The sequence below is a fragment of the Eucyclogobius newberryi genome, unplaced genomic scaffold, assembly GCF_026437365.1.
Source record: "Eucyclogobius newberryi isolate DKJ021-1_F unplaced genomic scaffold, fEucNew1.0.hap1 SCAF_18, whole genome shotgun sequence".
Classification (NCBI taxonomy): domain Eukaryota; kingdom Metazoa; phylum Chordata; class Actinopteri; order Gobiiformes; family Gobiidae; genus Eucyclogobius; species Eucyclogobius newberryi.
Window position 1 is genome coordinate 24,543,654 of NW_027315812.1, and position 26,144 is coordinate 24,569,797.

Genomic DNA, 26,144 nt, shown 5'->3' on the forward strand with positions numbered 1-26,144 from the left:
ACTACATGTGAACCACCAGTTACCCTCATCATGTGAGATATTTAATTACTCCAGTTAACATTAAAAATGTTGTAATATTGTCCTGCTATTAATATGACTGACACTTTCCATCAGAACTCACCATGTTGAAGTCGGCTCTTGACGCGCTGTTAATTGTCGTCATGCCAGCCGACCTTACAGGCAATCAGGCTTCAACCATGCATGCCTAATAACATTCATGTCCTTTTTTTTTGACATTTATGTGGGGTAAACTTGTAACCATAGTACACAGTATGTAAATGAGAACGCACGGCCTGTCTGCTCATAATAGCAGTTCTTGTGCATGAGTGTAACTGTGGTGTTTGGAGCTAATGAGACTGACTGTGTAATTGTGTGTATTATGTATTATATATGGCAGCAATGTGTCTCTCCAAAAGCAACAAGGGAAATGTGTGAGTCAGATGCAAGTATAGTGGTTTATAGCTTATTATTAATATGATGGTTAATGGTTTGTTATAATACATCATAGTAGAATAATGAGTTAGTATAGGATTTATAAATTATACGTGATGATTACATGTTTAAATCTGATGTTTGATCCTGTATTGAGAAGAAAAATGGAAATGGAACATAATGGATGAACTACATAATATAACAAAACAGAGCCTAGTTTGAGGACATTTACAATAGTATTTTACATTATTTTGTTTATGAAATATGAGATTATGTTTGATTTGGCAAGGTAAAATCAAGACTTTTACGTTTTACTGGACCCCACAATAGTTTTTTTCTTTTTATCCACATATTTAATACATTCTTTACCACAACGAGCGTATTTCCAGCCTCTGATATAAAAAAAAAACATGTCAGCTTTTTTCTGACACGTTAACAACAAAACTGACAACAAACTGACATTTCTACCATTTCTACCCTAGAAATTAAAACAATTCAACTTTCTATTCATTTGTTTGCACAGTTTGGTTGAGGTTGACGCACACTTTATTGTTCCTGTGTAGAATATTGCGTCCTCTGCATTTGTCCCATCCGTCAAAGCTGCCGTGGCAACTCGAGCTGAGCAGTGGCCCCACAGTGCAGTGCCCGGGGTCCCATGTCCAGATCTCTGTGCTGGTCTTGGTCAGAACTTTAGATGGAGGATTTTACCTACTGTGCATGTTTTCAGTTGCTGGGGGAAAAACCGGAGCCTAGACAGAAAGGCCCTCAACCTTCTTGTTGTGAGGCGAGAGCGCTAACCACTCTGCCACCGTGGAAACTTCAGGGTTCTGATAAGGAGTACCTAGATGGAGGATCAGCCTAGTGTGCATGCTTGATGGGGGAGATTAAAGCACTCTATGGAAAGCAATCTAAATCTAGGACACGTAATTAAATAAACATTAGCTTCATGTCCTGACCTAACCCATTTGTCAGTGTTTTATTATTGCATTATAATGAGATTGTGGAACCTATTTAGAGTCTGCATGGAAAATGCATTATTGCAATAAAATGTATCAAATGTTGCTTCTTTAAAGACACAAAATGTTCTCTTCTCAAGTCTCACTATGAAGAAATCTTCACTTTTCCAACTGTTAATAAAATGAGGTAAATGTGTGATGATATTACACCTATGGAAATATTGGAATTTGTACTTAAGTTTTGAAGTTAAGTTTTTATTAGTAGTAACTTGTACAATATGTTTATGCTTTAAAAAAAAAAAAAAAAAAAAATATATATATATATATATATATATAAGATATTCACATTGTCTTTTCCTGTGAGAGATTTTGTGTTGTTGTTGTTGTGTCAAATGCATGAATACTAACCCTAATCACAACACAAAATAAAAATAAGAAAAACACAATTTCACACATATCTTTTTACAAATGTATTATTTCCATTACACCGTCTCCACCAGCAGCTCTGACACCAACAACACATCCCCCGAACACTTTCCCAAAACAAAAAATGATTGTAATTCAAGGCCACGAAAGCAAGGAACCATGAGTAAATGTGAAAAAATAAATAAAAAAACTGTCGGTAACAGGATTGCAACACCAAAGTGAAAGCGTGTCTGCCAAGTCTACACATCCAAAGAGCACGGACATCAATCAGAGAGCACGTTCTCCAGGCGGATGAGGGTTTAGTAAAGAAGGGGAAAATAGACCTGGTGCGTATTCTTCTAGCTTTAGAGGATATTACACAATGGCCAAGAAGAAAATCATAGCCAAAATTGTGTAAAAGCAACGTGTATTATGCAAAACAGATTTATAACGAATGAATTATTTATAGTTATAAGCAATATCGACAACAAGGTTAAGGTGTTCCAAAATAGTGTTAAAAACCCTGTAGAAACTGTAATAGGGGACTTTTGAAATATACTTCCTGTTTAGGTCATTAAAGACAGGCGTTACAATTGGAGTGTTGAAATATCGACATATTGTGATACTATATTTGGTGATGCAGTATCGATATCGTGGGCTGCTGTATCGATATATCGCCATGAGTCATATTTGGTATAATTTCCAGACATTTTGACTGTTTTGATAATGAAAATGGGTGTGTTTTATTTTGAGTTTGTGCAGGTTGTGGTTTCTCCAAGGAAAATGTTGTTAAAATGTTCTTTATAAAATACTGATGTATCGTAGCAGCTCATGAGCGATATATCGATTATCGCGACACCGTGATGTTCTTGTATGGTGTATCGCATCAAAGCGTGAGGGACTACGTGATTCCCAGCCTTATTCAAAAGTCAGATTCTGTTCAGAGTGAACATTGTTAACAACTCCAGGAGCATTAAACATTTGAGAAATGACTGGAATGTGAACCGATAAACTATTAGAAGAATCCCATGCATTTCAGAACGTTTGCAGAATGTTTGTAGAGGTCTGAATGAACTGTAAAAAAGACAGATATTTTGTTCTTTGCAAAGGAAATTCTATGATTTAAATAACTGCAGCCATTGCTTTTTCATTTTGCACCAACTCAATTTGATTTTAATGTAATGTATTGTGCACCCCTAGTTAAAATATTAAAAATACACTTGTTTTGCAGACTATCACAGTGCTTATTAATAAGGTTGTTTTATTTGAATCTTGAACATATATTTATTTTAGCTTGGATGGTAAGATTTTACATGGCAATGGGCTTTGTGCACAGCTAGGGTGACCAGGTTTTCTAAATGGAAAAACTGGGACACACTCGGGTTGGGAGTGATGATACAATTGTAAAAAGTGTGGGCATATTTTGTGTATTGTGTTGTGTTCTCCTTTTGGCTAAAGAAATAACAATTCTTTACTGCAGGTAGGTATTAAAGTGTTCAAAAACCAGGACAACTTGGACATGTCTTGTATAAAACTGGAGCTAATCAATAGTTTATGATTTGACTGCTGGGACATGGGACACAGGGCTCAAAACTGGGACTGTCCCGGGTAAATGGGGACGTCTGGTCACCCTATGCACAGCAGAAGTTGATTAAGATGAACCAGTTCTCAAAGCTAATGCTAACTTTTTATTAAAATGCAAAATGTAAATAAATTAAACAACTAATAACATGTTTAATTAAAGACTGTCTGATTCGTGTTATGTGGAAAATGTTTCAGGTTGTTATTTTAATATGTTTTATATTTTTTATGACTCACCAGCAGAGTTAGCGTTAGCATTGAGTCACAAACAAGTCCCATTATAAACCCACAAGTCCTTAGGTCGAAGTCTTTAACATGTTGACAGAAACATCACCACAAATCGCTGTTTACTGCCTGATCTTTCAGTATTTCTTAATTTTAGACGAACTTTGAGATAGAATTCAAACAGGAAGTATTGACGCTAACACTGAGCTAGCTATGCGTTTCTGTTGATCTTCATCTTAGTCAACAAAATGCAAACTGTGCAAAGTAAAAATGTATCTTTGGACCAACAGATGGTCCACCTTTTCTGCAACAAATTGTTCCCGAATGTCTGAATCCAAAATGTTAAGTGTTTATATTTAACATGTTATCGATGCTAAACCAACCCATTACCGAACAAACATTTTACATTTATCACTGTTATGATCGGTATGTATCACAATGGCTATCAATAAATACTTTGCAATAATGTCATGCAATAACTTTCATTTGATTAATAAATCTATTTTAGACCATAACACATTCAAATCGACACACATTTGCATGACAAAATCCCAAAACATCACTGCATATCTGATTACCACGGCAGTTAATAGGAGCTAGTGCCATTTGCGATTCCCTTGAGGTCTTAAAGAGCGGAGCTAGCAATAAAACAGGCAATGCTAAGTTGTGGCATTTGCAGATTACTTGCTTAAGGGCCTGTTTGGAAATTGCTCTGACGACAAATTGTGTCAAAAAGTGTCAGTTTTCCTCCCCAGTTTGATCCTTATTAAGCACATTCCTCTGATTTAATTCAATATGTGCCAGAGGGAGTTGGAATAATCATTTCTGATCCTTTGGGATATGTGTCTTTGGAAACCATAAATAGTTTTAACTTTCTTCCTTGCACATCTTCAAAAGGATTTAAGCTCTTCTGAGGTTTACGTGCTAGAAGTTAGCTTAGGGGAAATACGCCAACTCCCAAATACAATCAAAAAGTCCCTGTCAAAACGTGGTAACATAGTAAATGGAAAGCTTCAAATGCAAGAGCCATTCGTCTCCCTTCATTGCAGTAACGTTAAACCACAGTTGCATTGTTTTGTTCTCTGTACAATTCAGCATAGTTTACATTTAAAGGGAAAAAACACTCAAAACCACAATAGGCCAAAATTGTAAATGAATGTCAATGTCAAATCAGGATTAGTAACGTTGACGATTAGCCTCTACAGGTGCACTTAGACATTTTGTAAAGTTAATTAAAGGACACACATTATGCTAAAGTTGTTCCCGCATCAAAATATACCAGGAGCTGTATTTTGCTTCGTTCACGCTTGTTTCATTATGTGTTTACAAGGTTGTCTTGAGCCGAGCCTCAGAAATCACTCAATTTTTTTATGCCACAGGTTGCTGTCAAATTGCATTCATTAAAACTGTGTGCTTTTGTTTGAATGACAACCACGTAGGTAATTTCTTTGTTTCATGGTTCTGTTCCCCTTGCTGCTTGTAGACTAGAAGGCATGGCAATACCATCTGATGTAAATAATGTGTACTTTCAATACATAGGCATAATTTAACAAAACAAATAATGCATACTATGTGTCCATTAATTATTTTTAGTTATAAGAGGTACTAAATTTGCACTTTGACCAGTATAAGTTTTTTTTAGATGCACCTGTGAAACTTTCAAAATCCCAACATAAAACACATTTTAAAAACAATTGATTTCCCATTGTATCCACATAGAACCAGATAAGAATATATAGCCTCCATTCCCCATTGTAAAAGCCGTGTTTTATATTCATTATGCCAGCACGGGTCTCACTCAATAACAGAGTGCTACAAGTACAAGTGTGGAGGGCGGCTAAGGGACAAAAATAATAATACAAGTGCTTCTCGTCCTTCCTCACCTCCTCCACTCATTTTAATGTAAAATAGTCCTCTAAAAACAGCTGCTACAGTCTTATGGAGACAGACGTGTGCCAAATTTCGAACAAGATGTGATGTGGCAAAAACACTATCTTTTGGATGCAGAAATCAATCACTAAAAACCCAATGTATTGTAAGTATTTGCAAAAATATGTGTTCAAGACAGTTTTCTAATTTGAAAAATCCTTTTATTTATATGTTCATTTTTGCAATAACCCAAAATATGATATAAAAACATCTGCAACTTTATATTTGCAACTTTCTTTTGAATGGACAGCCATATTAAGTGTGAAATTTGGACTTTATCAAAAAGAATCTTGAATTTCTACAGTTAAAATCAGTAAATCACACCCACTTTGATTGTCTAAATGCACAGCCAATTTACACCTATTTACAATCCATCTCTTCAAATAAGTTATACTAAGGCCAACACACTATTGTTAGAAAGTCCCTCTGTGCAATAAAACAATTCAATCTAAACTTTTATCTCATGTTGCATTTTTGTCACAGATCTATCTCCATAACGGTTGTCGGTATCACACATTTACCCACATACACTCAAGACAGTTATGCTACCTTCAAATGTACGGTCAGTGCAAAATAAACCACTTTACAGACTGAAAGCTACAGTAAACAGGAGCCCCAGTGCTGACCAGCAGCGGTTAAGTCACCTCAAGTAACCCAGCCCCCTCATCACCCCCCCACACACGTCCTCGATCATTCTCGTGTCTTTCCGGGGCATGTTCCTTTTCCACGCGTTGATGTTCGCCGGAGATATGTCCCCCTCGTACATCAAGTTGTATAGGTTCGTCGAAGTGGTGAACATGAGTTGATTCAGGGCAGCAGGAGACAAAGGCACCCCCAGATAGGAGTGAATGGTCTCTGCCGTCTCCTGGGGATAGTTGACCAAGTCTTCGAACCTCACGTGGAGGTAGGACTCCTGTGGGATGGTTCGACTCACCCTTAGCACCGTCGCGGTGTGAGCTAGCCACAGGTGCGCGAGGATTACGACGGGGTTTGTTTCGGAACGAGAGAGTAACCTGCGGATTATTTTAAACTCCGGCGCCGCGGCTGGGCACCCATCCCTGACAGAATCCTCCTTGAATATCAAAGACAGGTGCTGCGGGATGTTCTTGAGCGAATAAAGGCTAGGCTTGCTGTTATATACCATGAGATAGATCCATGCCCGAGGGTCTCTCACTAGAAAGATTGTCCGCAAAGAGGGTCCGACCACTTCCTGGATGAAAGGAAGTTTAAGAGGCCAACTCCCACTGCGCAAGTAAAGTACGACGCGGGCACTGGGGTACTCCGCTACGTGATGTCTCAAATCTCTAATATATTCCACGTCTCTGTCTAAATTTGCTTTCAGTTTTCCCCTCAATTCCGACACCACCTCTCGCCTCCTAAAGCGTTTCTTTTTATCCCTTACATTATTGACACTTTTCATTTTGGGGATTCTGCTCTCCTCCACCAGCTGAATATTCTGCAAGTGGAGTTTAATGTCATAGAACAGCGAGTGAAGCCAGCCTTGGATTATTTTAAAGCGCCCCTGAATTGCGTCCGACCTCGACCATTCGCAGTCGTCCACCAAAGAGTCAAATTCGAACTCCGTCTCCGGGATGTCCAAGTGCTCCGTCGGAACACGTATGTAGACGAAATCTGAATTGTTGTAAAAAAGATGTTTGAGGAGCTCCGCCCCCGAACCGGGCAGAGCTGTGATGAGGACGTTGGGCAGGGGCAGCCGCTGTTGCTCGTACTGCCTTATTTGCTTGTTGACTTCGTTTTGCGGGTCCGTTCCTTTCCATTTGACCCCGCAAAGGACCTTATCGCAGCTGTTAGACACGAATAACAACTCAGCTATCCAAAGGAGGAGGACGCAGAGAAGGGCATAGCGCATGAGCCTGCTGAAGCACACGTAAAACTTCCTCAGCAGAGTGAGAAATGCAACCGCCACGCACAGCACCACTCCGGCAATAACGTTCACGGTGAACACAAAATCAAACAGCTGATTATCGCTGCTTATTTGTTTGGGAATGAGTTGCATTCCGAGGCCGTATCTCGTCACTTGATACGAGTCCTCCACTTTGCAGTGCCCTCCGAATCCAAGATAGCTCAACCTTGCGCCGATATCTTTGTAGTTAGTGGCAATGGAGACGATATTTTCAGTGTTATTGATAACTATGGAAAGCCTGACTCCGCTGCGGCTATTGTCTATGAATCTGCAGTTGGATACTTTGACATAGGGGCCGTGCATAACGTAGGCTACCCTTGCAACTGTGTTCGTCATTGAAAAGGTGACATTGACGTATTGCGTCCACCTCTTTTTAAACTCGGCTGCCTGCTCCGCTTCCTGTATTCTGGTATCTGGACTGTGACCCTGCGTGTCAAACCAGAACATTTTATAATGAGCGTCCCACACATCCATCAGAGCGCCGTTGTACTTGTCCATGAATTTAAAGGGGACGTACTTGAAGTCAATGTCAAGGTTGTGGAAAAAAGCGCTAAAGGAATTTATGGGGGAGTCTGGGAACTTTTCAACGTGGTCCACGACTAAGAGTGTTTGGGAATTTAGCAGGACCAGAGAGCGGTAAACGCTTTTGAGTCTCATGGCTGCCGAGTAAGCAGACACAGCCTCCCCACTGACAAACATTGTTTCTCTGTGAGAAGAGGCGACAATCACCTCTCCCCTACTATCTCCAACCCCTTCATCTGTCCAGCGCAACCACTTGGCGCACTCCCCTAACTGCCCCTCCCACGGACTGTTGCACTGGCTCGTAGGAGAAGGACCAAAAACCAAAACATTGTTCAGATAGCTATATTTAGGACCGTAAAGTGCTTCAGAAACAAAAACCTGTCCATTCGGTGCAAACGTGAACGAATTCTGATCGGGATGCTCGTGCCCTGGGTTGAAACTACTCCAGTTGTTCACCCAAGAGTAAGGCTTGTAATGGACTATGTCGTAAACGGCGCGGCCACCCAGCTTGCCCGACTTAAAGGAGACGAAAGTGTTACCCTGTGAAATTGGCAGTCCCGCTCCATAGGTCACCACACCCCAGTTTGAAAATATGTGCATTCTCATTCTTCCATAGCCGTGTGGGGGCTGTGGCGTGAGGTGTGGGTTGAACCAGATGAACTCCGTGTGAAGAGTGGCCCAGCGCTGCGCCGCGGAGGGTCCCATGGGCCCGTCTTTTGGCCTGTGCTTCCTTATCTGTTGAGCCAGCCAGTTCCCTGTACCGTTCTTCATAACAAACGTATCGAGATAAACAAGCTGGCTCTCGGGACCGTAAAACCAGTTATAGTTGGAATCTGCGATGCCAACTGTTCGCTGGAAGCCGGGCAGCAGTGTGGCGTAATAAAACCAGAAGTGTGCCCGCAGCCAGTTGTTCTGCGTGTTGTCAATGCTGAAATGGCGCTGGGCTAAAAAGACATACTGGGTGATAGACTTGGCCGTGTAGCTCCCGTAGGCGACTCCTTCGTCCAGAGAGCCGTCTACGATGTGGTTCAGCAGGAACATCGTCTTCTCCATGTAGTTGACGGACACTTGTTTCCACATCATCGATTCTGGGTCGTTGTGGGAGCCCGCCACAATTGCACCTACAAAGAAAGGGATGTATGATTAAGTAGCAGCAGAATATGTATCAATTATAATTGAATCCATACACAGACTCTTTATAATACTTAAGTGCATGATATAAATAGTAGCGCTACAACAATAATGAATAGACCAAGTTGACTAGTTGACTATAAAACATAACCATAGTTGTATTTTGGTCATCGACTCATATCTCAAAAAGATCTTTCATATAAGATGGTGGCATAGTTAAATTTAAATGTTTTTCATCAACACTTTCTTTGTATATGTATTCTTTATTAACTTAATTTGGTTAAGAATATATTTAAAAAGTCTCAACTGATTTGTCGACAAATCAAAGTCAAGTTGAAATAATAATCATTAGTTGTTGCCCTTATAAACAGTCATTGTTGAAGTCGTTTACCTTCTTTTAATCTTGGTTTGATCGTGGTTTGGTTTTCTTTAGTTCTGGTTTTGACCCGATAGTTTCATTCTAGGTCCAAGTTCAGTCCTAGTTTTATTTGGCTTTGTCCTGGTTTCGTGTATTAGATTTGATTCATGTCTTGGTTTAGCTCTGGTTTACACTTGGTTGATTTAGTGTCTTGTTGTTTATGTACATTATGCATTACATTTATAAAAAAAAACCATAACTACTCAGTTCTACTGTTTCTATGTCGTGCTCATGCATCATTACAATTATTACAATCATTTAACGATTATTCACGGTCATTAACATCACGATCAAAACAATTAAATCCTACATTTTCTTTCCTTCTTGTTTTTTAACACATTACAACTCCTCAATATGTTACCTGTTTTATGAAATCAAACTTTTTAAATGATTTATTTGACATAAACGGCAAGATGAAAAAGCACTACATTTAGGATTACTTTTTTGACTAAAGATCGAGCAGAAATAACTTAATTTGCTTCTAAAGTCGTCACATTTCTTTTAATTTTACTAAAAAAAGACATCATTTAGTTGTCACTTTTCTCTTTATTGAATACAAAATAACTTTAAAACTATATATCGGTATATAACAGAACAGATAGTAAAATCTAGGCCAGGGCAATTCAATCCATAATTCAACTATAGTGTTTGTTTCAAAAATGTATTTTATTCTCCCCACCTCCCTGTTCTGGGAGTTCAGCGCAAACAGCAGCACAAAGAAGAGTCATTCCAGGAAAAAGTCTAATTGGATTACATCTGTGATATTTGTGAAGTATTACTCTTTTATGAACATGCTAAATGCACAGCAGCGTCTCAGATATTTTACTCCACACCTGTTAATAACCCCCGTATGATTGGTTAGTTTGATCTCAGTCATAAATGGAAATAGATTTCCCCCATGACCATGATTTACAACATGATCACTTCAATAGAATATAAACATTACACAACATTTGATCCGCTTTTTACAGTGTACAACACAAATGCACATAGTAACCAAAAGGAACCATGTTATTAACTGCACTACAACTTGAATAGAAAAAATTATAACGTTTTGATCATTTTCTGTAGTTTGCAAAACTAAAAGGGTGAAAAAAAAATTTAAAATCAAATCGAAAAGGACGGATTTGGGATTTTCTTTTTTAGGCTAAATCCTTGAGCCCAAGTAAAAACAGTAAGATACGCTCCAAGGCCAAATTAAGAGCCATCACCACCTGGAGTAAACAAAGAAAAGAGTAAGAGCCTCTCATTGGATAATCACTGCGTGTTCAGCGATGTTATGTGACAAAAGAATGATTACAGCTCCATTATAACGAATCACCAGTTTGAATTGTCTCTATGGTTCAGGGAGCAGTAGATTTACATTACATTATTATGACATCTGACCAAAGAGTCTAAACCTGTATTACTAGCTCTTGCTTATCTGCTTAATTAAAGGAGCACTATATAACTTTAAGTTTTTTTATTAAACTTATGTACAGTGCATTCACGGAGACAAGCTGACAAAGTTACAGGTCAGATCTGTGGCGGTCCGACCCCACTAACAGTGGATGTCAATGAAAACCAATTCATTTCTGAGCTTTAAAATTAATGCACAACAGATAGATTTAATATCAAGCTGTAGAACATTCCTTGAAGGCAACAACATCTCCATGGAAACGAGCAGGGAGCATACTCTTCACCAGAAATATTACACAGTGCACCTTTAAGTAGTGAGGTTTTATTTATATATATATATATATATATTTTATGGGTGGTATATTACAAGATTAAAAATACAAATGTGTTCTTATTCTTTAAAAACCATGAAACGTGTCAATATGATTAAAATATTGGTCAACAAATCAGATTTTAGATTACTTTTCATTAAGGGAAAAGGCTAGAACTTGTCATTTTTCAGTAATGAATGGTGTAATGTGTAACTTTTTCTCCATTACCTGTGAGAATAGCCAGGACATTGGTGGTCTGGTGGTTTTGGAGATACTGCTTCCCCCACGCTCTGTGCTTGGACAGCTCGTACAGCTGCGCCGTCTCCACTCTGATCTTTCGGAGGTAAATCTCTCTCCGGCGATCGTCCAGGAAAGAGTAAATAAAGTCATAAGCCGTGGCAAAGCCTGTGAGGGAGTGCGCGGCGGGGACTTCATCATTCGGCGCGCTGGTAACTTTCCAATCGGGGTACGCAGCCATTCTGTCCATGAACTTGACAAGGAACTGCAAGGCTGAGCTGTCCTCCGGGCAAAGCAAGCAGTAGAGCGCCAACGGGGGTAGATCGTTGCCATAGTTCTCGTTCCACTTGCTGGTAAACTCCTCGTGCTTTGCGGGCGGCGTGTAGTAGGGAACGTTGGACAGCATGGTCAGGACTGCCGCGCGGATGACTTTGAATATTTGGCTGTGGGTGGTCGACGACTTCTGCCTCAAATGCGGCACGTCGGCTTGGTTAAAGAACAGGTTCGGGTGAGAATCGGAGTGCGTTTTCCATTGCCCTTGAGCCGGTTTGGCAGGCAGGAAGTTGTCCGTCAAAATGTCCCTGTCGGTGGTGTTGAAGAAGACTCCAGAGAAACCAGAGGCCACGGCAAAATTAGGCAGAAAAAGTAGAAACAATGCCATAACTGCCATGTTTCTGCACATCTGGATACTCATTGTACGATAAAACATCTTTGTTGGTTGATTGCGATGTCCCAGGTTCTGGTTCTGGTTGATTAATTGGCAAAGTGTTATAGTTTTGCCAGCCGACTTCTAAAGATGTCCAAAGTCGGGCTTTGAACTACTTCAGTTGGTAGTTGGATCCATTCTGGGACGGTGCGCAAAGCAAGACCAAAGTTGCAGTATCGAATAAATAGTAGCACACTTCACTCATCTTTGGAAAAGTTGTTTAGTCCCTTGAAAGTCCAAAGATAAGCTATAATAAGGAGCTGCGCACTTTCAAAAATGTCAAAAATGCAGCACAAAATATGAAAACGTTATGAAGCAACTCCATAAGCGCAGTCATTGGGGGAAACGGATGACATCCTTCTTACTAAAGTTGCATTAACATCGGGTAAAAATGTTCAAGTCTGTTTCAATGCAAATGCAGCTATTTCACTTTAAATTGTTGCATTACTGTCAAGGAAAACACACATCTTTATCATCAAGTCTCTCTTAAAACAATGCATGAATTTCACTTTTAAAAGTTAAAATTTCACATTAAAAGTCCCAAAAACTGCCAGAATTGAAGTTTCAAGTCCCAAAAACCTGTGCTCTCATCGCCCCACACTTCAGCACAACCTCACAGTGTTAAAACCAGGAGGAAAATCCACTTCACTCACAGATCCACGCTCATGCACCTTGTCGACGCGCGTTTCCCGTCCCCCGGTATAATAATACAATCCTCTCCCCGCGTCCGCTCCTTTGACGCGCGCTTCTATCGATCCTCTTCTCCGCTCGCCCCCCAAAACGCAACACATCCCGAGCCCATCGTTCAACCCCAGTCCGCGTTGGGTCCGATCGCAGACGGCCACACGCTCCGCACGCTGCAGCCCGGGGAGGAGCGAGCCCCAGCCGCCTCGATCGCGATCGTCCCCGCTGCGGCGAACATAGCGCTCCGCTCCGGTCCCGTGCGCGCGATCACCAGACGAGCGGCACTTCTCCTCCGCGACCCATTGCCTCCTTTTGCCTTTTTGATTTATTAAAGAAAGAAAAAGAAAAAGAGTCAGTGGGGAAAGTTGTCGTCACTCCTCAAGTATCCACAGCTTCATCGTCCGCGGGGAAAGGCAGGTAAAGTGCGCGCGTATTCCGGAGAGGTGACGCGCATCGGCGGCGAGAGGGGAACTGTCCGGTGCTTAATGATGTGTTGAGGTTTTTTTGGGAAAAGACGCGATCGCAGATGTCGGAGTGATCCACAGAGAGACGCAGCGCTGCCGTGTCCTCTCTCCTCGCTCCGCTCTCGGAATGAGTGTTGAGGCGGCGGCGGCGGCGGCGGCGGCGGCGACAGCGGCGGATGTGGAGACGGTGCACGGCGCGCACTGTAGAGGGAGCCGTGGCTACAGGAGCCAGCGGTATGACACTGCAGACCCGGAGGCTGCACTCACATGACCGCACTCAGGGAGACCTTCTCGTGTCTGTTTAGGCTAGTGTTTTATTCATTAAGTGTGTGATATGTTGTCTTTCTAGCATGCCAGTGGATCTTTTATGTATTTATTTAACAAAGTTAGAAGAAAAACTGCCCAAGATTTTAAAGTTAAACGTTTTTTTTGTTTTTTTGTTGTTGTAAATTAGTACATTTTGTGTTTTCCACAGACAGATGTATCATAAAATCCGGACTTTGTGACAAAAATGACACTGGCGCACGATGTCTGCATGTAAACATCTAATATTGTGTTTCTCTCGTCTTCTTTTTTGCATTTGATAAAAGGTGTAATTTTCTTTTATTATTTCATATACATTGACGTTACATAAAACAACGAAAACGGGCAGGATCAAAGAGAAACAGGATATGTATAAAATGAGAAAATAAGAAAAGTTGGCATCCAAAATGTTGTATTTCTCATCAAGGCGGAATAAGAGCTGAAAGTGGCGCTCTGTGCTTGGGTGGTCCGTCCCAGTTTCACTTCCTCGTCTGAAAAAAGCTGTTGTAAAACTGCACACGCCTGAAGTTATTTCACATGCAACGATGTGCCAAAGGGTTTTTGAGAGCGAGGAATTAGATTTAAACCCTATTTGCTCCTTTTGCGGTGTGAAAATCAGGTACCCCAGCTTTAAATATTTTCTTGCCATGGTGCTGTGCTCTATGCAAATCCTGCTCATGTTACAAGTCAGCACAAGACTGGTAATAATACAGATTATTTTGTAGGTTATGGAATTATACATGTTACAAATAAAATGCCCCAGAATGTAGGAAATCATGTGTTGAAAAGTTTCTTGGGGGAAAACATCAGACCCATCAAACTTGTGTCAAAATGCAATATTTACTTAACAATTGATTCATAGCGGCAAAATGTTTACCTACATCTTTTAAATCCATTTTATTAATTTGTTTGTGTTGTTGCTTGTATTGAAATATTAGGCTTAAAGATAAATGATCTGCAAGAAATCCTAAAACTGTTATAACAAGAAGGAGAATCTGCAACAGGAAATAAGATAAGAGAAGAAATTAGTCATCTGGCCTCACAGGAAATAGTTACGAAAATACACTTTATCAGACAAAGATATTATGAGAGTGGATCAAAATGTTCTAAATTACAAGCCTGGAAACTTAGAAAACAACAAGCTGAAAGAACAATTTTCAAAATACCGAGACGAGCTGAATAGTGTAATTTGAACCAAACAAGACCAAATACAATCGTCATTTGAATCTTTCTACAAAATCTTTTCTGAAAAATTTCAGGAGATAACAAAGATTCCGGACCCCTTCAATTTGCCTGCCACAACAAAAGAGCGAAATGAAAATTAGGAGCTGAGATAACAATTTTGGAAATAAAAGGTGCAATCAAGAAACTAGACATTGTGTGCCTTAACTTTTCTTTTCTTTGGATTCCTTATTTTTCTTAAACCTTATTTTCTAATTTATCTTTAATTTGATTTGTTCTGGTCCTGTTTATTTTCGTTTCTTCTTTATTTGTTTGTTTTTTTACTTTGAAAAAAAAAAAAACTATGGAACAACAAATCTCCGGAGAGAGATGGGTTCACCTCAGAGTGGTATAAAGCCATAAAGAAACATGTAACTTTCAACAACATTTAACTGGGCACTGGGAACAGAATCCATCATATCTCTAATACATAAAGAAGGGAAGGACCGATTGTGCCTCATATAGACCCATTACTATTCTGAATGGGGACTATCGTATATTCACCTCAATTATGTCCAAAAGAATGGAACAAACTTAATTCACAATGATCAGACAAGATGTATTAACAGACGACAAACACAAGATAACATAAGAGACAGGGCTGTGCCTGGTCCACCTCCTGAGTTCTTTGTTCTTGGAACTATTAACCCAAAATATTAGACAGTTAAGAAACAATTCATGGTTTTACAATCGATGGGATGGAAAAACCAGAAACTTCCATACCTAATGTGATGCATTAACAATAGGAGGTCCAATATCTGGATATAAATTAAATGTACAAAAAAGACTGAAATACTATCCTGATATATAGAGTTCAGTGGACAAATATTGAGAGTAATGTGATGCCGGGGGTTCCTGTACAGGCAGATGACAAATGGTTGAAACGTGTCGTTTGGAGGAAGTGGAAAATTCATGGATAAAGTCTGTGCTTACGACCTGGAAAGAGCAAATAAGATAAGATGAGCCTTTATTTGTCCCAAAATGGGGAAATTCTGTGTTGCAACACAAAGTAGACACAGAAGTAAATAATTAAAAAACAGATCACTTATAAAAACACTCTTATAGAAAAGCTCTTATAAAACTATTATAAAAAAAATCTCTTTTACTATCAAAACATAAACTAAACAAAGGTGTTAGAATCTTAAACTGGTTGTCTATGACAAAAGTTTTACAGGTCTGAATTACAAAAGGAATAAAACTTTTCTACCAGATTGTAAAAGCTCGTCAATTAAAAACATTGATTTGTTGAAAGAATCATTTGAATTGGAGAAACAGGACTTCTATACTATTTACTTACCAATAAGGAGTTATTATAAGCAAGACATTAAACAAAGCAACAACATTATAACACTCCGACTAAAACATTTATTAAGGATTATAATTCAACTCAATTATACAAAAGTATAAGTATAAAAGAAATTTAGTTTTGACAGCGAAAGAATGGGAAAATATATGTTAAACTCAATAGAAGACCCCAAAGTCACATGTTTTAATAGGAATTATTTGGGAAAATGTGTCATATTTCCTTATAACCCCATTTCAAAGTGTTCGCTCTTCACAGGAATCTACTGCATGCTGGGAAACTGTGGATGTGGCTCATCACTACCATGTGTTTCACAAATACTGGACTGAGATCAATGAGGCGGATTGTCTTTGATACTGATATTCCATTTGACTTGTACCTCAGATGTAGGACTCCAGCGATGGAGATGATTAATGGAGCCAACTATCAAGGACTGGACTGAGATAACGATGACATACAACAATCTGACTTTTACACTGATCTTGAACATGGACCACTTTTACAGAGACTGGAACAGATGGGACAGATATGCCAGACTAAAACTATTTTGTTTTCTGAATCGTTCTTTGAGACGCTCCATTTCTTTTTAATTTAATTCTTCCAATCTCTGGATTTGTTTTGTTTGAGTTCAATGTGTTCTGTTTAAATAAAAACTGACAAACTAAAACAAATGAAACGATGAAATATTCAGTTTGAAACGGGCCAGTGCGCCTCTTCTGCTTTTGGGTTAGTGGTTCTCATGGGACTCGTTAGCGCCCTCTGTCTGTGATTATCTCGTATTAACAGAAGCAAACCTAAAGATTAGCGTTTCCTCCATGTGCCTTTTCTCACTAAACTGATGCACATGATCTGGTCATTTATATCAGATTCCACATTATTCGATTTTTATGAATAAATACAATGATTTTCTTCGGGATTTGACCTCACGACCTGGCACCACTCTATTATCATAATCTAAATAAGAAACATCGTGACCAAACGTGAATGTTCCGTGGCGGTGGCTCACATTTGCAATGATTCACGTTACAGTCGTCCGGTCTGTGGCGCTCCGTTTCTTGCATATTATATTCATGTACCGTACGGCAGCGGTGAATAAAGCTAGACGCCCCCCCGCTCTACTTACATCAAATAAAGTGATATCATCTACAGTTTGCTTTAAAAACCCTCCTCTTCACACGTGATGTCAACTGTCTTCTCTCAACTGATCACTCATGGTATCGTTTCATTTACAAAACTATCATTGTTAAAACTATTCATTATCTCCGTTCCTTCCTTATTATTTCAACCAAGAATCGTAAGATGTTTTTCAGTTATTTTATCACCATGTTTGTTCCAAGAGTCTGCGAGTCTTTGTGTCGCTCCTCATTCCAGTTTGCTGCCCACAACGATTGGAATGAGCAGTAAAAAACGTTGAAGCTCGGCACTTTGATCTCTTTAACTGCCTTCAAGACATGTCGTTTCTGATCAGTGCCTGTTTGTCAGTGGCTCTTTCATACTCTTTATTGTATATAGCCTACTGTGTGAAATATTGCACGTTTTATCTGTACATTATTTCTGTTGTTTCTAGACCAGGTCGTTGTAAATGAGAATTACTGCACCTTTTTTCATTGTTTTTTTTTTCGGTCTTATACTCCAGAGCGAGTTATATGGGATATTCCTCTTCCTCTGGAGTTTGTGGAGTTGTTTAGAAGTGACACAGAGGAAGAAGAATTCAATGGATTTAGTGATTTGGGGTAAAACTGATGCTTTGGTAAACTTGTTAGCATGTTCTTTATGCTATAGTTATCTGAATAACTGTTCATATGTTACGTTAACATACCAGACACTTACCACAGTTCTGTCTGTGCCTCATGTAGCTGAAGGTGTTAGCGTTAGCATACGTCATGTAGCTGAAGGTGTTAGCGTTAGCATACGTCATGTAGCTGAAGGTGTTAGCGTTAGCATACGTACACCTATTCACCATGTTCTCTAATCTGTTATTATTTTAAATTGCATTTCAAGATGAAATGTCTGTTCTTGGTCTTGGATTTTATCAAATACATTTCCCCAAAAAACTCCAGTGCAACTTATTCTTATAAATTATATATGTTTTTTTCTTCGCTACTATATGTATTTTTTTGGCTGATGCGATTTATACGTCGGAGCGACTTATTGTCTGGAAAATATGGCAGTTTCCAATCGACTTACATGGATAAATAAAAGTTAAATAAAATAAATGCAAAAACAAATGAAGTAAAAATTGATTACCTTTCATGAATCACTATAATTCACAACAAAAATATTAAAATAAATGTGTTAGTGTAGTAATTCTCTCTGCTTAAAGGTGGTATGGACGATTTTTTTCAGCAAATTTGTTATCATATTTCCTCGTGGCTGAGATGATACAACTGAACCTTTTCTACAAACCCATTGTGTGTTTTGTTGTTTGTGATTTTAATCCAATGTTATGTAGCAATGGGGGGGGAAAGCGAGACGTCTGAAGGTAACACAGCTGCCAATGACTTCCTTTACGTCTACAAATAAATAACTTCCCAGCATTTGTTTCAACATCATTTAACATAACGTTTTGTCTATTTAAATTATTTTCAAATTAGATAGAGAAGCCACACAACTAGAAAAAAGAAGAGCCACTTGAGTGCGGTCGTGTGAGTGCGGTCCTCTGAGTGCAGCCTCCAGGTGTGCAGATTCACCTCACTGCTGCTGGTGCTGAGAGGGAGAAAGAAAAGCCTCATCACAGTGTTTAACAGGACTCCGGCTCAACGTGAAGGCGTTCGGGGATAATGAGGAGGAGACTCGGTGATGTAATAACGTTGATCATGTGCGGATGGAGCTCAATGTGATATTACGCTCATGATTAGATTAAGTAATTATGGCTCTGCATGTGGCCAAAACTAAATGACGCTATAAGTACATATTTTATTAATAGGCCCATGATATTGTTCATGAATATTACAGTCTAGTGTATGATTATGTATAGACAATAAATGAAGACTGTAACATTCAGCAGTCAGCGAATGAGCAGCCAGTAATGCAGAAGAAGTATAGTATTAGTATTAGTACATTAGGTCATAAGTAGAAAAGTTGTGGCGAGGAATCTAGAATACACAGTTCAGTACGAAGAGTGAGTCTCGTGACCCCGCCCTCTCAATGTCAAACAGAAATAAATGCATCTTATTGCACGGGACTATGACATATGTGAAACAGAGAAGCTCATTGTTGTCTATCATAAAGAACAAATCAAACAGTGTTTTTCAGTCCCTGTGATATATTTTTGGGAGTGTCTGCAGAGCGGCACCTGAAACTGCGCCGCTATTTGACCGCGGTTTAGCGCCGTTTTAGACCGCGCCTGGTTAAAGTTATGGTTATGGTTATGGTTATGGTTATGGTTATGGTTAAGGTTAAGGTTAAGGTTAGGGTTAGGGTTAGCCATGAGGCTTTAACGGGCTATAAAGGGAAATGCCGCGGTCCCTGAAACTGCGCGGCCATTTGACCGCGCCGCGGTTCTCCAGCCACGGCCTATATTTTTATGCCTTTTTCCCCGTAAGCAGCCATGTTTGAGCCATGAGCGTACATGCCTCCGATTGGCTAATCCACCTGTCAATCACATCTCAAGGGACTGAAAACCATTGTGGATTTCAGCAGAATCAATGTGCCCGGCACAAAACGCTGTTAATCTGAGGCCAGAGAAGTTGTTCTAAATGATGGATGACGAAAGGACTCCTGTTTCTCATTCGTCACAGAAATAAACTAACCAGATTGCACAGTTCAGTTTGAAAGAGGAAGTCGTGACTGGACTCACTCTTTTTAAAATATTATAACAGTGATACAACATTATCATTATTTGTGGAGGTAGCAGTTATAAGTAGAAAATAATCCATTGGAAAGCATCAAAATGTTTAAACCATGCAGACATTTTTGACTTTTGAGTGTACTACTTATTTTTTTAAACACTTTAGCAACATCAGTGTCGGTTTGGCAGGAGGCCTCAAATCTGCCACACTGGTCACACTCCGAGCCAGGGTTGTTCCGGGTCACATTTGAAAGCATAAATGTATGTCCTGCCCTGTGCTGCCCAGAGGGGAGGCTTGAGTCCCTCTTTGTGGATCCCTCCTGTATCGACGATCCCCTTTTGACCTTTAAGATCTCCTGGAGAAAGTGCTTTTTTTTTATTTTCGACCAGCCCTACTGTATATCACATGCCTTTCCCTGTGCTGACCTATGTAACGCTCTCACCCACAACTGGTTTATGCTTTGTGTTGCATAACTTGACTTGAAGTGATTTTCTGCTCCTTGAGATTCAGCTTTACAATTCACCTAAAGCATCAGTATGTAACTTTATGGAGGTGGCACATGATTCCATAAAAATAGAAAGTTCAAACTAGGACTGCAGCAATATATCGGCCCAGTAGTCGGTCGACATTCCCTTCATGAAGTTCCCTAAGCAGAAATAAGGATGGAAACAAGGAAGAAGGCTACTGCTCCATGGACAGAGGCAGAACAGACTGTAAACTTGAATCCAAGTGAGATCAGATGTTCACACTGGTTGTGTCTGATCGTGTGGGTGTGGCTTAGAGTGGGAGTGACAGAAGACTCTGGCTGAATCTCAATCAAACTTATTGTTACTCATTTGGAGTTAACTTAATTAGCACAATAAACACATGTGATCAAGTAAGGCACACATTATTATCATTTAACAAGGAAATGTACATTATGACAAATATGGTATAAATATATTATGTTTCCATCTGTTCAACAAGTATGGATTAGTTACAGGTTTAGATCATAGTGAAACAGGAAGTCAGTTTTGTTCAACCCAGGCAACTGAGTTTGGGATTCTGCGCTGGAATTACTTAATGTGTGCAAGGTCGACTTAGCTCAGATCTGTCCTGCAACTTGTCCTTGTGGTGTCATTATCTTGTCTCCATGAAGATAAATATGTCTAATACCATACTGTGGAACATTCATGGAGACTAGCTTGATTAGACCTTGTGACGCTATTGAGTAGAATTAAGTTTTAAAAAATATTAATATCTGTAGACTGCACAATAAGTTAACATATACACAACATATATAACAACAAGTCACATACAGTGGAACATCCAATACCTTAATAACTGCTTTCCGTTAAAGTCGCAATTCATCAAATTTAAAGTGCGTATGACAGGTTTTTACGATTTGGTGTATTTATACCTGTTGCACGTATAATTCATAGTTTTACACCAATCGAGTAAGTATTTGTGGAGAAAACGTTGAAAATTCTGTAGAAAATGACAGGAAGTGACATCACACTAGGGACACTCATTCCACTCAAAGTTTATGCATAATTTACGAAACACTTTTTTTTGTTTAACTCTAAACATTAATTCAACAACATAAAGCCGCTCTCATATATTTTTATTTGTGGGGGGGTATGTGAAGTTATGAACCTAGAAATGTGGTATTCTGGGATGAAAAAATGTATAAATGTTTGCAAAATTCTGAATATATTTATCTTAACTGCGTTTTAGTGCAATGAGTTGTCCAACCTTTCATAGGCACTATAAATCACAATTTGAATGGTTGCAATTATGAAATCACAAAAACAGCAATTATTTCCTTTGCAAAAAACCCCAAAAGCCCCATTTTATTCTGTATACAACCTAACGCTGATGTTTTTACCTTTTAAAAATGTTCGGAAATGGAGGTGATTCTCGCATCTGTTTACCAGTTCATATTTCAGTCTTTTCTCTCATGTTAACGCTCCTGAACACATTTAAAATGTACACTGTGAACTGAATCCTATTGAACCTAAATAGCAAACCCAATCCAATCACAATTCTGGTCAGAAAAATTGCACTTCAGTATTTTTCCAAGCTCTACTTTCCATAGACAAAGCTGCACACTCCCCTTTAGTAACACCATGACATTTGCCAGTCTCTTCTGCTTTCCTTTCATTGATCAGCTTATTCTGAGCCATATTAGGTTCCTCCATGTTCCTCCCCTCAGAGACCACCGCAGCTGCTGTTGCATTTCTTTCTTTCTTTATTTTTTTGCTCTCTCGCCAATGGAAAAGCACGCGCTGCAGGCACACAGTCGGCCTTATCAGGATCGCCGCAGGAGCCGTGGAGTGCAGTCTGGCTCGTGAGATGAAAAAGCTTCAATATGGAGAAGGAGAGATGTGCCATGAAGAAGGATTCCATTCAGACACCAATAGTAGGCTGGGGATTCAATCTGCGAGGAAATGACATGCTAAAATGACCAAAACTAAAGAATAATTGATAAAAGAAGTAGTTTGTTTCTCTTTACTACCAAGACGCCTCACAGCAAGGTTTCTTTTCTCTATGTATTTGGGTTTTTACCAACAAATGACGAGTATTCTGGCTTAAAGTGGACATATATTGAATTGTAGTGACTTTAAATATTGCTTCAAACATCAGTGTTTCCAATTGTCTAACTTAAAATAATGTCTACACGTAAAACACATGACTAAAAAAACGACTTTTCCGTTTCCAGTGCAGCATTAAGATGTTGGAGTGCCCTCTGCAGTCAGCACTGGAAATGAACAATGTTAAAATATATAAATGAACCCGTTATGCTTTGCTAAAAGAGCCACGTGTAGTGAACCCAATTGGACCGGAGGCAGGAGAAAGGCTTGGAAAGAGTCTGGAGATGTTTTATGGACCAAAAGCTGCACATTAGGCTCCTGTTACGTAACCATCTGTGGAAAATTGAAACGGAGTGATTTATGAGCGCTCAGAGAAAACCACCTCTTAAACTGTTACCATCCACCTATTTCGCCCTGTGCACAATGGTTGGACATACCCAAATGGCATTGCTTATTAAAAGAGGATCTTACAGCCCACATGCAAGTGTGATGCATCATTAGAAAGCTTAGGCCTTCTAGTTTCTGCAGATGTGCACATGAATACTGTCAGGGCTTCAGAACTTGCACTACAGAGGCCCAAACATAAACAAAACATCCTTTTTTTAGTCTCGCCTGAATATTGTCAATTTGTAATGGTCCTGAGCATGACATATTTCATTGTGTGCATATGCTGTTCACTGTACTTGATGTTTATCCTGTTGACAACAACTGTGTAAAGTTTCAGATCTCTAGGAACAGGCATTTTGGTGCTGTTGACCTTTTTGTATCAAAAAGTATATTCGGAACAAGTGATCCAAATATGTGCCAACTGTGCCAAACTGTTTTATTACAATTTTAGCTCCTCTATGATCATAAAACATACATTTTGATGTTTTGTAGGCCACTAATACCTATTATAACTGCTAAATACAATATATGTGATAATGTGTAAATATGAGTTTACCCATGAATTTCCCATATAGAGGTAAAAAAAAAAAAATAACGAGGTTAAAAAAAAATATATATATATAATATTTTTATTGATTTGTATGATATTGTAGATGTAAACAGAGGAACCATGTGCGTCGCATTTTTTTTTTGCGGAGGCTGTAGCAAACAAACCTGTGGACTTTAACATTGTGGATTCTGTAGGTAACAGTCTGAGGAAGAGATCGATGCCAAACATTATCTTATAGGTCAAACAGGTCATTTGTTATAGATGGAGACGAGCCTTAATCCTGAATATCGTCAACAAAGAAAACTTGACAATTACTTGACAAGATCTCGAAATCGGATAACTTCAGGAAAAATACAAGTGGATATTGTTTTTCAATGATTCCTTACGGACAGACCGAGTACAAGGATGTACAGAATTAAAGCCGTTTCGTCCGTCATAAACAGCAAACAGGTAGGACATGCGTTTGTAAAAGTTGAGACTTTCTCACAAACTATTGGCAATTGCTTCTTGGGGCATATTATTCAATGTAAATCAATGACATGTTCGTTTTGTTGAGAAAATAAGCTTTAAAATGATGTAAGGTTTGCTGGTATTGACCACGGAAATAAAAGTGATGATGTAAGAGAATATTTGAGATATGGAAAATGCTCGCCGGCGCGCAGGTATGAAACAAGCATGAAGAAAGCTAAAAACAACTCCAGGTATGTTTTTGATGAGGTAACAATGTTCTCTGAGCACTGCATCGAAGGTTGACTAGATGAACAAAAACGTTGGATGTGCTTGAAGTTATTGACAGTGGGTTGAGCCGTGCCCATGACTATGAGAGCTACAAAATAGGTGCAGTAGATGGTGTAAATTCTGCTGAGTATCAACAAAGGCTCACAGTGTGTCAAGAGCGGATAAGCGGATAAGATGGATGAACCGTCAAGACTGACTGGAGTTTTTTCATCTTATTGGCATCATCTTTCTAGTTTGTAAGCATAAAGAATCACCCGTCTGACTGGCTGTACTGTTTTACTCAGGAAACTCACCCCACGGCTTCTTTTACCAAATAGCATGGGGCTGTCAGAATATTAGACTTGTCAATTCATAACAATTTTGAAAATGTATTTCTCCCTGGCTTGGACTTTTCTGGCGTTTTGCTGTTGCTTCATTATCATTTTTTTTGACTCTTACTCCTTTTGACAGGATTCAAGAATGGGTAGAATTGGCCCAGAATATATTCCACATTATAGTCACACACAATTTTACAAGTCAATTCAGTATTGATAAGATGGGATGGCCATGACGTTTTGGCAGTTTTGAATCTTACCCAAGACACTGTTTTAAATCCATTTCTCTTTTGGTTTTTGATTACTTTTTGATTTATTTATTATTGTAATGCTGCCGTTTTATTTTAGGTCTTTTACTTGGGTTTGCTCATAAAGAGTATGTGTACAAGCCTGCTGCTGTAACGTGCTCTATAAGTCAGTGGCGTGCGGTGACTTTTTCATTCAGGCAGAAAGTCAAGTTGTCATGATACTACAATTTAAACGTGATTTAGATACTAAGGAAAATACTGGATTTTCTTGATTCAAAATGCTCTGCAATGATGAATTTGAAAAATGAATGAAATTGGGTCGACTGTTGAAATAATTATTACATACATATTATGACAGGCTTTATTACTATGGGTAACTACTCAAAACAACATTTATGACAAGATATTCACAATAACGGCGTACTGTTCTGACAGATGCACTTATAGTCGTGCCTCATTTTCCAAAAATGTAACCCTAAAAACGTCTATGCATTACAACAGCCGTGATAAAACTCACCTCACTCCCAGATTCAAATCAAACCACGTCTTTCCTGAAGAAACAATCTGTATTTCCCTGAAGTAGAGTCTATCCAAAATAGCCACTGATTTACTCACACTTCATCAATTGTCCTGTTATTCCTTTATCTGTGTTTTTGCTTCAGAAAACGCTCCCCCGCTAACGTCATTTCCCTTCTCAACCCGGGATTCTCCATTGCACCAAACTACCTCACTATGTCCTTTAATGACTGCCTGAGTTTCTAACTAACTTCTAAATCATCAGAAACATAAACACAGTCTTAGCTACAAACAAAGACTTGTCGTTAAAGTCACTTGTTGAAAGTTTTCTGCGTTGCCGTCTTCCTGCTGCACATGTGCAGTTCGGGCACAGGATCAGAATGTGTTCACACATCTGGTTTTCACACAGGTTTATTCAGAGAGTTTAAGCCTGTGTTGTCCTCAGAGCACATATGCAGACCTCTAACAGAAGCTGCTGTCCGCTCTGCTTCTAAAAGCTCATGTTAAGAGAGCAGAACATGAAGGGGCCTCTGAACATGGCCACAGACTGAGCCGCTCTGGAAGGAATCATGCCTCCCAGTTCTGACAGTACTGCTCAGCGGCCTGCAGAGGCCACTGGAACCACTGTGACCAAATATAGATTTCGGAACAATTTCCATATAGTTGTCACACACGGTCATTTAAGATTTTTTTGGCCACTCACTGATTGCCTTGATTGCCCTGACCGCACGCCACTGCTATAAGTAGTCTTGGGTTGTATCAGCGTAATGTCATTGTGTCCTTGGTTCTATTGTGAACTCTTTCTGAATTTCTTTTGAATGGTAGAATAAATTCTTCTAAATTTTGTTTCTTTCTTCGAAATATATCACTTCTGTCT

The 26,144-nt window shown here is 39.2% G+C and overlaps 1 protein-coding gene across 1 annotated transcript; it reads right to left on the bottom strand.

Annotated features, from left to right (window-relative positions):
• Positions 1-1,845: 1,845 nt before the first annotated feature.
• LOC140364789 (dermatan-sulfate epimerase-like protein) lies at positions 1,846-12,471 on the bottom strand. The gene is made up of 2 exons (XM_072451150.1): positions 11,461-12,471; positions 1,846-9,095 (listed from the first exon to the last, which is right to left on the bottom strand). The coding sequence occupies exons 1-2, from the start codon at positions 12,176-12,178 to the stop codon at positions 6,169-6,171; spliced, it is 3,645 nt and encodes a 1,214-aa protein (XP_072307251.1). The 5' UTR covers positions 12,179-12,471; the 3' UTR covers positions 1,846-6,168.
• Between the last annotated feature and the right edge of the window lie 13,673 nt (positions 12,472-26,144).

Bases quoted from the DNA above. Each gene is read 5' to 3' on its own strand.
- LOC140364789 (XM_072451150.1), bottom strand. From the start codon at position 12,178: ATGTTTTATCGTACAATGAGTATCCAGATGTGCAGAAACATGGCAGTT. The intron at 9,096-11,460 runs GTAATGGAGAAA...CTTTCTTTGTAG, and splicing joins TGTCCTGGCTATTCTCACAG to GTGCAATTGTGGCGGGCTCC.